Source organism: Calidris pugnax, unplaced genomic scaffold (genome assembly GCF_001431845.1).
Source record: "Calidris pugnax isolate Ruff unplaced genomic scaffold, ASM143184v1 scaffold431, whole genome shotgun sequence".
Taxonomy (NCBI): Eukaryota; Metazoa; Chordata; class Aves; order Charadriiformes; family Scolopacidae; genus Calidris; species Calidris pugnax.
In genome coordinates this window covers 316,107-326,983 of record NW_015091459.1, presented here as the reverse complement: position 1 = coordinate 326,983, position 10,877 = coordinate 316,107, and the positions used below count along the sequence as shown (strand labels likewise).

Sequence of the window (10,877 nt, the reverse complement as noted above, 5' to 3'; positions counted from 1 at the left end):
GGAATGGACCCTTGTACTCAGCCTCCACTGCGCAGACCCCAAAAAGAGAACATCCCTCAGCCCTGGGGACAGGGGTCAGGTGGACAACAATGGGATTAGCTCGGGACTCACTGGGATGCCCACAGAAATGTGTCCTCTGTGGCACCAAGCCCAGGTTTGGTTGTTGGGGCTGGTTGGGGAGCTGGCTCTGGCACCTGAACCCAGGGGAACCTCCACATCCAGAGAACCCCAGCCCCTGGAGAAGTCCTTAGGCTTGGTCCAGAGAAGGGGGGGAGCCGCCAGTGGCTTTGGGGTGACTGCAGGTGGTAACACCTTGCAAGATTTGGTCTCATTTTCCCCCCACCATGCCAGAAACACTCCTGTCCCTGTGTCCCAGCCCAGCGGGTGCTCCTCAAGCACACCAGTGTGCTGCCACCCCGGCCTCGCAGCCCCTCGAACAACCAAATCCTAATCTCTGCTTTGTTTCTTTGTCTCTTTCTTCCTCCCTCCCCCTTCTCTCCCCCAAAATCCCTCTCTTTCCAGGAAGTCTGCAGTGAGTTATGGTGTCTGAGTAAAAGCAACCGCTGCATAACCAACAGCATCCCTGCTGCTGAGGGGACCATTTGCCAAACCAACACCATTGAAAAGGGGGTAAGGACGCCCGGGGCACCATAACGAGTTGACAGGGAGTGGTTGAATCCCTCTTCCAGCAATAACTGGGATCATTGTTTGCATTGGTGAGCACGGGGTTGATTTAAGAGCACCCACCAACCTGTCCTCCCCTACCAGAGCCCAGAGCCACCCCCGCCAGCACAGAGAGGGGCTGGGATGTGCCAAGGATCCCAGCGGTCCGAAATCGCCCAGCATATTGCTGGAAATGTGGAATATGAAATCCCTGCTCCAGTGAGCTTCATGGTCCCACCTAGGAGGCACAGTAAGGTGACCTCAAGCAGTTCCATATGCTTTATCTAAAGCATATGGACCATATGGACCATCTCATTCTCAGGTCTGCTGAGGTCTCCTGGCTTGTCCTGAGAAAGGTGATTTTTGCCCCAGTTTCCTCAGGAGGACAATGGGTTTGTAACATCCTTTCAGAGGAACTTGTGCAAAACTGCCTCACAAGGCTAGATATGATGAAACCTTCATTTTTTAGGCTCAGTGGAGAGAGGATTTTTCGTGACCATATATTTTGAAAGTGAATTTTGACTTGTTCATATCACTTTGTTTTAACTGTGCTACACACTCACTTTATATTGGAGCAAATGGGTGTAGGAGGTGCAGGGAACAAAGTGCCTTTGCAAACTGGACAATAATTGGGACAATGGAGAATCATATCTAGCCTTGTGAGGCAGCTGATATCAGGTCTCGGAGCTGGTGCATGTCCGTGCTCTCTGCAGAAGAGTGAGCTAGGGTCTTCTCCCAGCAGCCACGACACAAGGGCAGAGCCCATCACTGATGCTTTTAGGAGCCTTGAGTGCATGGGTGGTGGGGGCTGCAGGGGATGGTCAGGCTCCTGGAACCTCCAGTCTGGACCATCAGCAGAGACACCACAAAGGCTGTGCCCTCAGAGCATCTCCTCTCCATGGGATTGCACCTTTGGAAACTGGTGTGCGAGGGGGTCGCTTGCCGAGTGTCCTGGGAGGCCGTGGCTCATTTTTCCCCACTGGTTGTGCTGCCCATGGAGAGTCTGGCTCGGGAGGAGGCAGGAGAGGCCGTGCCAGCAGCTCCAGGGTGGGTTATCAGCCCCTGGAAGGAGCACACAGCGGTTTCTTCCTTCCTGGGATTATCTCAGCCCCCGAGGCACGGTGTCCGGCGCCGTGCCCGGAGAACGGCAGCGGGTCTGGCATCAGCTCTCTCCTTGCATCACTGTTGACTCCAGGGGGTGCAGGATGCTTTCCAGGTCCAAGGGAAATATTTCATAGGCAAGTTTCCATGAGCATCTGTCACCCAAGAGGATGGGGACAGGCGGATTCTTTCGGGGTCTTTGGCAGAACAACGACAGAGCGATGTTGTTGTTATAATCAAAACTTTATTTTAACCTGGACCTTTTGCAGATTGGGTCATTTTAACACATTAACAACAACTTGAGGTCCCAGTACACGTACAAAACTCACTCCATCCTGGGAGGGAGCGGCTGGTTGTGGAGGTGTCTGTGCCCCCCAGGGATGCTGGCCCTGCTGCCCGGCAGCAGCAGCTCCGGTCCAAGTCCCACATGGCGCTCTCTGCCACCCACTTTTATAGACACTGAGGGGCTTGCTCCTATGTCTCACCCTGATTGACTGAGGTCCTAAGACCCCTTTGGAGGAGAACTGGGGATGTCACCCACTTGCCTGTGGCTGCTTGCCCCACAGGATGGTGCACCGGGGGTTGGGAGTGGGAGCACTGGTCCCAGCATCCCTGCAAATCCCCAGGAGGCAGCGAGTGCAAATGGTGACAGCGTGACACGGAGGAGAGGTGGATGAATGCCTTCTGCGATGGAGAACTCGGCTCCAAGGCCAGCACAGCCCCGAGTTCACATCTAACGTGGTGCACCGGGGGTTGGGAGTGGGAGCACTGGTCCCAGCATCCCTGCAAATCCCCAGGAGGCAGCGAGTGCAAATGGTGACAGCGTGACACGGAGGAGAGGTGGATGAATGCCTTCTGTGATGGAGAACTCAGCTCCAAGGCCAGCACAGGCCCGAGTTCACATCTCATGGGATCAAACCAGATCCCAGCCCTGAACTGGCTGTTGATAGGGGCCGGGGAGCGCTCGGGGAGGAGGAGATCATCTGCTGGGGGTGTTTAAAGCTCTGTCTTCCCACAGTGGTGCTACAAGAGGGAGTGTGTCCCTTTCGGCACCCGCCCGGAGGGGGTGGATGGTGCCTGGGGAGCCTGGTCGTCCTGGGGAGAGTGCAGCAGGACCTGTGGCGGAGGCGTGTCGTCATCCATTCGCCACTGCGACAGCCCGCGGTAGGTCTACAGAGTCACACGTGTGCGTGGCCGTGTCACCGTGGCCCTGCCTTGTCCTGACGTGTGTGTGGCCATGTCGGTGTGGACCTGTCTTTTCCTCACATGTCCTGACATGTGTGGCCATGCTGACGTGGCCCTGCCTCATCCTGACATGTGTGTGGCCATGTCACCATGGACCTGCCTTGTCCTGACACGTGCACGGCCATGTTGATGTGACCCTGTCGTGTCCTGACCTAGGTGTGGCCATGTCGTTGTGACCCTGCCGTGTCCTGACCTATGTGTGGCCATGTCGATGTGACCCTGCCATGTCCTGGCACATGTGTGGCCATGTCAATGTGACCCTGCCTTGTCCTGACCTATGTGTGGCCATGTCAGCATGGATCTGCCATGTCCTGACACATGTGGCCATGTCGATGTGACCCTGCTGTGTCCTGACCTATGTGTGGCCATGTTGATGTGACCCTGCCGTGTCCTGACCTATGTGTGGCCATGTCAATGTGACCCTGCCCTGTCCTGACACATGTGTGGCCATGTCAATGTGACCCTGCCTTGTCCTGACCTATGTGTGGCCATGTCAGCATGGATCTGCCATGTCCTGACACATGTGGCCATGTCGATGTGACCCTGCTGTGTCCTGACCTATGTGTGGCCATGTTGATGTGACCCTGCCCTGTCCTGACACGTGTGGCCATGTCGATGTGACCCTGCCATGTCCTGACACATGCATGACCATGTCGATGTAACCCTGCCCTGTCCTGACACATGTGTGGCCATGTTGATGTGACCCTGCCCTGTCCTGACACGTGTGGCCATGTCGATGTGACCCTGCCATGTCCTGACACCTGCATGGCCATGTCGATGTGCCCCTGCCATGTCCTGACACCTGCATGGCCATGTCGATGTGCCCCTGCCATGTCCTGACACCTGCATGGCCATGTCGATGTGCCCCTGCCATGTCCTGACACCTGCATGGCCATGTCGATGTGCCCCTGCCATGTCCTGACACCTGCATGGCCATGTCGATGTGCCCCTGCCATGTCCTGACACATGTGGCCATGTCGATGTGACCCTGCCGTGTCCCCGCTGTGTGGCATCACCGTTTGGGTCGATGGGGGAGGCAGCAGCCAGGTGCCTGCAGAGCTCCATGCTCAGATCCCAGGAGGGTCTTGGCTCCTGCACACAGATCCTATGTCCTGCTTTCACAGCAGGTCTGTGCTCTTGCTTTGCTGTTGGGTCTGCAGCCACGTGTACATCTCCACTCTGCGTTTGGAGCCGGGTGTGCGAGGTCTGGGGGGCCCCCCCCCTGCCACAAACACATCTCACTGCCCTAAGCTGGTTCTCCCATCTCATTCCTGGTCTGGCAGCCCCACCATCGGAGGGAAGTACTGCCTGGGAGAGCGGAAGCGGTACCGGTCCTGCAACACCGACGTGAGTAGAGGGGACAGGAGCCACGGTGGGATGGCAGGGCTTTCCCGGGGGGCGGGCAGTGCTGTGTGGCAGCAAGGAGGTGGGGATGAGCCCTCTCTGGGTGGATGTGGAGCCGTGGGACCCACGGGAGGAGGAGGAGGAGGAGGTGGGGGGGGGGTGGGGGCCAGCAATCCCTGCGCCGGCAGCGATCCCGCAGTGGGGAACGCCGAGCAGGACGGTGCACGCCTGAACCGGCTGCGAGGGCGGGTGGGCGGTACGTACCCGCGGGGCTTCGGCAGCAAGAAGGGGCCCGAAAAAGATAACAAGGCAAAGATGGAGAGATGAGAGGCTCCCAGTGCTGACGTGACAGCGATTGTCTCTCACACGCCCCAAGCGTGCTCACAAAATGCCGTGGAGCACCCTGCTCCCCAGGACTGGGGGTTAAACCTCACGGGGAGCAGAGAAATAACTGCTGGAGGGAAGCTCCGTGAAGCTTTGGAGCTGGGAAATGGTAGCTTTAACAACCACGGTTTGGCAGTGAGGAAAAGAGCTGGCTCCCCGTGGCTTGCCCTGGGCTTTGCATCTCGCTTTTAAAGAATTGCTCGCAGGAGCAAAGTGTTGCATCTGCAGAGAGTTGGGGCCCAAATCTTCAAATAGTGTCCAGCTTTGTAGGAAGGATGCTCCTGCTGTAATCCAGTGAGTGTCCAGGTGCCAGGGCTGGTGTCCATCCCCTCCGAGGGCTGGTGTTAGTGGTGGCCAGGAGCTGCTCCCAGCAGACAGGGCAGGCTGCTCCCTGCGAGGCGCTGACCGCTGGCTGTGTGGCCGCAGGACTGCCCGCCGGGCTCCCAGGACTTCCGAGAGCTGCAGTGTGCCGAGTTCGACAACGTCCCCTTCCGAGGGAAGTACTACACCTGGAAGACGTACCGAGGAGGTGAGCGCTGGGGCCGGGCCGAGCATCCCTTGGCTCAGGCAGAGCTGGAGCAGGACCGTGCGGGGGGCTCTGCTCTCCCCGACTCTCTGCAGGGACAGATCTCGTGGTCCAAGAGTTCTGGTGGGCAATTAGTGGCCGTGTCTGCTAGCCCAGGTCCCGCAGGCTGCCTGCTTTGTGTTCCTGGGACGTGCTGCTTCTATCCCTCCCCTGCCCCTGGCACTGGTCTGTGACCAACCATCCTGCCGTGTCCTGGGTCACTTACCCCCTGAGTCCATTGCTCTGCCAGAAACAACTCCAGCAGCCTTGGAGCTCTTCAGTTTCTTCCCTCAAGTCATAGAATCATAGAATGGTTTGGGTTGGAAGGGACCTCAAAGCTCATCGAGTTCCAACCCCCCTGCCCTGGGCAGGGACACCTCCCACTAGAGCAGGTTGCTCAAGGCCCCATCCAGCCTGGCCTTGAACCCCTCCAGGGATGGGGCAGCCACAGCTTCCCTGGGCAACCTGTTCCAGTGTCTCACCACCCTCAGAGTAAAAAATTTCTTCCTGAGATCTAATCTGAATCTTTTTTCTTCCAATTTAAAACCATTTCCCCTTGTCCTATCATTACCCTTCCTGGCAAAGAGTCCCTCCCCAGCTCTTCTATAGGCACCCTTCAGGTATTGAAAGGCCGCTATAAGGTGTCCATGGAGCCTTCTCTTCTCCAGGCTGAACAATCCCAGCTCCCTCAGCCTGTCTCCATAGCAGAGGTGCTCCATCTCCTCTTGTCCTCAAGTCCTTGTCCTTAGGGACGAAGGTCCTTTGTCCCTTGGCTGAGGGAGCAAAGGGGAAGCCAGACAAGAGAAGGGAGCTGTTAGTGTCTGGTACCCGATGGGGAGAAAATCCTGTCCAGACAGGTAGAAGCTTCCAGCTCCTGCATGGATGGAAGGGATGCAAAGTGGTGGATCCTCCAAAGAGCAGCATTCCCCTCTTCCCGAGGTCAGTCCTCCTGTGTCCCTCAGAAGTGTCTGGCAAGGAGAGGGGCGGGAGGAGGCCTCTGTGGCAGAAATCTCTTAATAATGAGAAAGAACAGTGCGTCTCCTTCATGTAGTTAATGAACTTGACTGGGGAAATCCTTCACAGCTGTGTAAATAAGCACACCTCCCAGCGGGGCTCCTGCAGCTGGAGCAGATGTGCTGAGGCTGCAGGGGATGGATCAATAAAAATGTAATAAAATTGCAAAGCAGTAAGTCACACAAAGACCCCAATGGATGCCAAGGGGGAAGACAGCCCCTCAGGCTGGATCTGCCCTCCCTCGGACCTCTGTCCTCCTGAGGCATGGCCCAGTGGTTTGAGTCCAGGGGATGGTTGACCAGCTGAACATTGGTCCTTGGATGTAATCTGGCCCTGCCACTGATATTTGCTTTGACTTTCAAAAAAACCACCCCTTCCTCTCTCTCTGCTTGAGCTTCCCCTTCCATAAAATAAGGGGATGAAACCTGTCCCCTTCCCAGGAGGCTGTGACAGATGGCACGATTGTGTCTTGAAGGGATCTGGGAGCTCTTTGTCTCAGCTCTCCAGGTTGGCCGTGGGTAACAGTCACGAGGAGTCATGTTGTTTAGCAGTTGTGTTTTGTTTATTCAATGTCCAGAGACATTGGTGAGAATTGCCCAGAGAAGCTGTGGCTGCCCCATCCCTGGGCAAGGCCAGGTTGGACGGGGCTTGGAGCAACCTGGTCTGGTGGGACTGGATGGACTTTAAGGTCCCTTCCAACCCAAACACTTCTGAGATTCTAAGACTTCAGCAGCAGAGGTACTCACCTCGTCACTTGCCTGTGGGATTTTGTAGTACTTGGTGCCATTTGGGTGTCAGAGGTACATCTGTGGGGGCAGTGGGGAGCATCCCTTGCACCTCCACCCTCTTCTCCATGTAGTAGATCATCTGCCGAGAAATGGTTCCTTTCTTGCCTTCCCCTTGCCATGGGTGTAGTGCTCTCAGGACCTGTGTTTCCCCCTGCAGCCCCTGTGCCAGCAGACCCCCTCCTCCCCAGCACCGGGAAGGCAACAAGGGTTGGCCATTATCTCCCTCGCTCCCTCCTGGGCTCTTCCAGAGAGCTCCTGGGGTGGTGTCAGTCCCTCCCTGCTGGTGCAAGCAGCCCCCCAGAATCCATCCTTGTTGGTGGCCTCGTCCCTGGGCAGTAAGCTGCTCTTCAGGTTGCTTTTGGGCACGTGTCCTCACTCTGGGAGCCACTGGCCACCCTGGGCTTCTGCCGAGCCCTTTCCCCTGCTCAACTCTTCCCCTGCACCCTCGAGCCACCCCCTTGCCCAGAGGTGCTGGGGGTGCCTGTGTCCTTTGCCCCATGGTGATTTGGGGAAATATCCCAATGCAGGGGGGAGCACCCCCACCCTGAAGACAGTGAGTCCTCCAGTGGCTTGAATGGAGGATGGCACCCATCCCGCAGGGGATTTGGGAAGGGAGGGAGGCACACACGGACAGCCTGACTCCAGCCACGGGGTCACTGACAAGTTGAGGTCAGTTTTTTGCGCAGGGGCCGGTACAACGTGTTTTCCCGGCGGTGATTTATAACCATCCTGGAGCCCAGACCCCGGGATGGAGAGACACAGCCCCAGCGAGAAGCGCTGAGCTCAGTCTTTCGGAGCTCAACAGTCAGCAGATACCTCATGGAATGCGGCTTTAATTGTTTGTTTATTTTGCTTTTTTTTTTTTTTTTTTCTGCTTAGTTATTCATTTTGCGCTTGGCGGATGCAGGAGCCGAGGGAGAGCGGAGTGGCTCACGGGGCTGGGAGAGGGATGGGGAGGAGCAGGGGCTCTCAGAAAACATAAATTGTTCACCATAAATTGTAATGTGCTTTGATTCCTCAACGGGACGCAGCGGGCAGAAGGAACAAAACATCCTCAGAGGCACGGCGTGACCAACTGAAGATCATAGAATGGTTTGGGTTGGAAGGGACCTCAAAGATCATCGAGTTCCAACCCCCCTGCCCTGGGCAGGGACACCTCCCACTAGAGCAGGTTGCTCAAGGCCACATCCAGCCTGGCCTTGAACACCTCCAGGGATGAAATAGCTGTATTAAACATTAAAAGGAGAACCCACAGCAGACCTGGCTGTTGCTGGCCTTGGACTAGAAGTTGTCCAGAGAAGCTGTGGCTGCCCCATCCCTGGAGGGGTTCAAGGGCAGGTTGGAGGGGGCTTGGAGCAACCTGGTGTGGTGGGAGGTGTCCCTGCCCAGGGCAGGGGTGGCACAGGGTGGGCTTTAATGTCCCTGCCAACCCAAACCAGTCTGTGATTCTATGATTACTCAGCCCAAAGCAAAGGAAAGACAGCTTTGGGGTGGTCAGAGGGGGTTCATCTCATCTGGGGGGTTCACCAGCACCCCTGTGCTCCTGGGAGCTGGATGGTCTTATCTGCTGCTTGCTTCCCAGGCACTTAGGACCATTCAGCAGGCAGTGGGCAGGCTTGGGGGGTCCCAGCCCCTCAGGCTGGGTGTAGGATGGGCACAGGGCAGCAGTGGTGAGGAGTTATGATAGAAAAGGAGGATTCTGAAGCCAATTGGGAGCTACTAAAATGGAGCCAGAGGTGGGAGCGAGGTGGAAACAGACTGTGACAGGGGGTTGCTGACACCAGGGAACTGCAGCAGGGTGTCTGCAGTGGATCTCTCCTTTCCTTGGAGCTGGAGACGAGGAAGGGAGGAGGTAGTGCATGGGAATTGCTTAGGAAACCCATCTGAGAGCCCTGAAACGAAAGCCCAAGTTTCTGGCTGTTTCTCAGCTCTGCCTCATTACGGTCTGCCCTGCACTCCAGTGATGTCAGGAGAGAGACCATGGCCAGAGACCTGCACGTGGGCAGGGACAAAGGGTCCTGAGCGGCCGATGGAGCCCAGTGCTGGCAGGAGAGATGCTCCCAAGCCAGCAGGGACTGGCTAAATCCCAGATACTTCTCAGGAAGGGCCAGCACAAGCCCCTCTCCCAGGCTGGTGGATAGTTGTGTGTGGGGTTGCTGGTTGGGCTTGGTGTCTCCAAGCTGGGACATCTGGCAGCCAGCACAGGTCCCTCATGACTTCCTGGTGATGTTCTGCACCTGAGGTCTGGCTGGGCAGACATGGGGTCTGACCTGGTCCAGGACCATGCCTGCTCCAGGCATGCTGTGGCTAGATGGCTGTGTGGTTTTGGGGTCATGCCTGCATTGTCCCCCTTGGTGGCCCCGGAGCTCCCTCACCAGGCAGGGACCCAGCCTGGGGTGCTGGGGAGGGGGGTGGCTCTCCAGAGGGAGGGTTGATGGAGCACCTTCTTTAGGGGTTTGCCCAGACATCCTGCTCGACAGCATGCCTCCCAGCTGCTGAATTCCCCTCTCCTGTCTCCTCCTGCTCCTCCCTTTGCTCTCTCTTCCCCCCAGCTGCATTTGGGTGCTCCCGGGCACAGCGGGGCTACCCCTCCCCTCTACTCCCCCTTTGATGTGTTGTATCAGGTTGCAAGTTTTGCAGATTTTGGTTGCTCCCCACCTAGGTGCTTCCCAGCTCTGGCAGATGGCTCTCAACTGTTGCTGGTGCCTGCAGGAGGGAACTGCCACGGCTCAGGCACGTGTCTGTCTCCCTGCCAGGGTCTGCAGGCTGTTGGGTCTCCTCAGGATGTTCAGTAAAGGCAGCAAATGCCACGATCTGCACCAGCATTTGATAAAATGCAATGGCAGGAGGCAGAAAATCGCTCTGCTCAAATGGCTCCTTCCATAACCAGTCCCACGTCCTGTTCCAGATATCCAGATTCTGTTCCTTAGATGGTGCTTTGCCAAGGGGTCTTGGGTAGCAGGTCTTTTAGCTGTAACTTGAGCATCCTTTCCCTTTGTCCTCACACTGCTGTCATCATCTTTGGTGTGAAGGACTCAGTGTCCACCAGCCTTGAATAGAAAAAAATGGTTACTCTGGCCTAGTAGCTGCTCTAGGAGCTGAAAAACTTGGTTGCTCTGTTCTCATAGATAAAAAACCTTGGACAAGTTGCTTAAGAGCTGCTATCTCCGTTTCCCTGTCTATAAAATGGGCACAAGGGTGTTGACAGCCCTTGTAAAGTGCCAGGAGACCCAGGAGTGACTGGTACCAGATAAGAAAAGTCAGTTTGATTCTTCCCCCATCACATGCAGCCTGTGATTCCCAGGCTGTGCAGACAAGACAGTGTCTCATCATGTGTGTGTGTGTCCAGTTCAAGCGTCTTGACTCAGTGCTGATCAATAAGGAGGGTGTCTGGGTCCCTCCGTGGGTCCCTCTGCTCAGCAGGGACACCCTCCAGGGCACCTGGAGCTGTGTGGTGGGGCCAGGCACAGGATGGAGATGTGAGGAAGCCGAGGGCAAGGCAGTCGTTAGGCAGGTCTGGCTCTCCACATCTTTCCTCTCTCTCTCTCCTTGGTGGCATCATCCCAACCTCTGCTTCTATCCCAGGGGGTGTCAAAGCCTGTTCCCTCAACTGCCTGGCCGAGGGTTTCAACTTCTACACAGAACGGGCCGCAGCCGTGGTGGACGGGACACCGTGCCGGCAGGACTCCAACGTCCATCTCCAGGCTTGTCCTCAGCCCCTCTCTGTGCAGCGGGTGCCACATTGGCCGGTGTTAGCGATGGGCCTCTGCATT

General features: G+C 56.7%; 1 protein-coding gene across 1 annotated transcript in view; it reads left to right on the top strand.

The window, feature by feature from the left end:
- Positions 1-10,877, top strand: part of ADAMTS10 (ADAM metallopeptidase with thrombospondin type 1 motif 10) — a 76,495-nt gene that overhangs the window by 54,552 nt on the left and 11,066 nt on the right. Inside the window, exons 15-16 of the mRNA XM_014961642.1 lie at positions 5,164-5,266; positions 10,690-10,796. Coding sequence (XP_014817128.1) covers positions 5,164-5,266; positions 10,690-10,796 — 210 coding nt within the window. The remainder of the gene's footprint in view (positions 1-5,163; positions 5,267-10,689; positions 10,797-10,877) is intronic.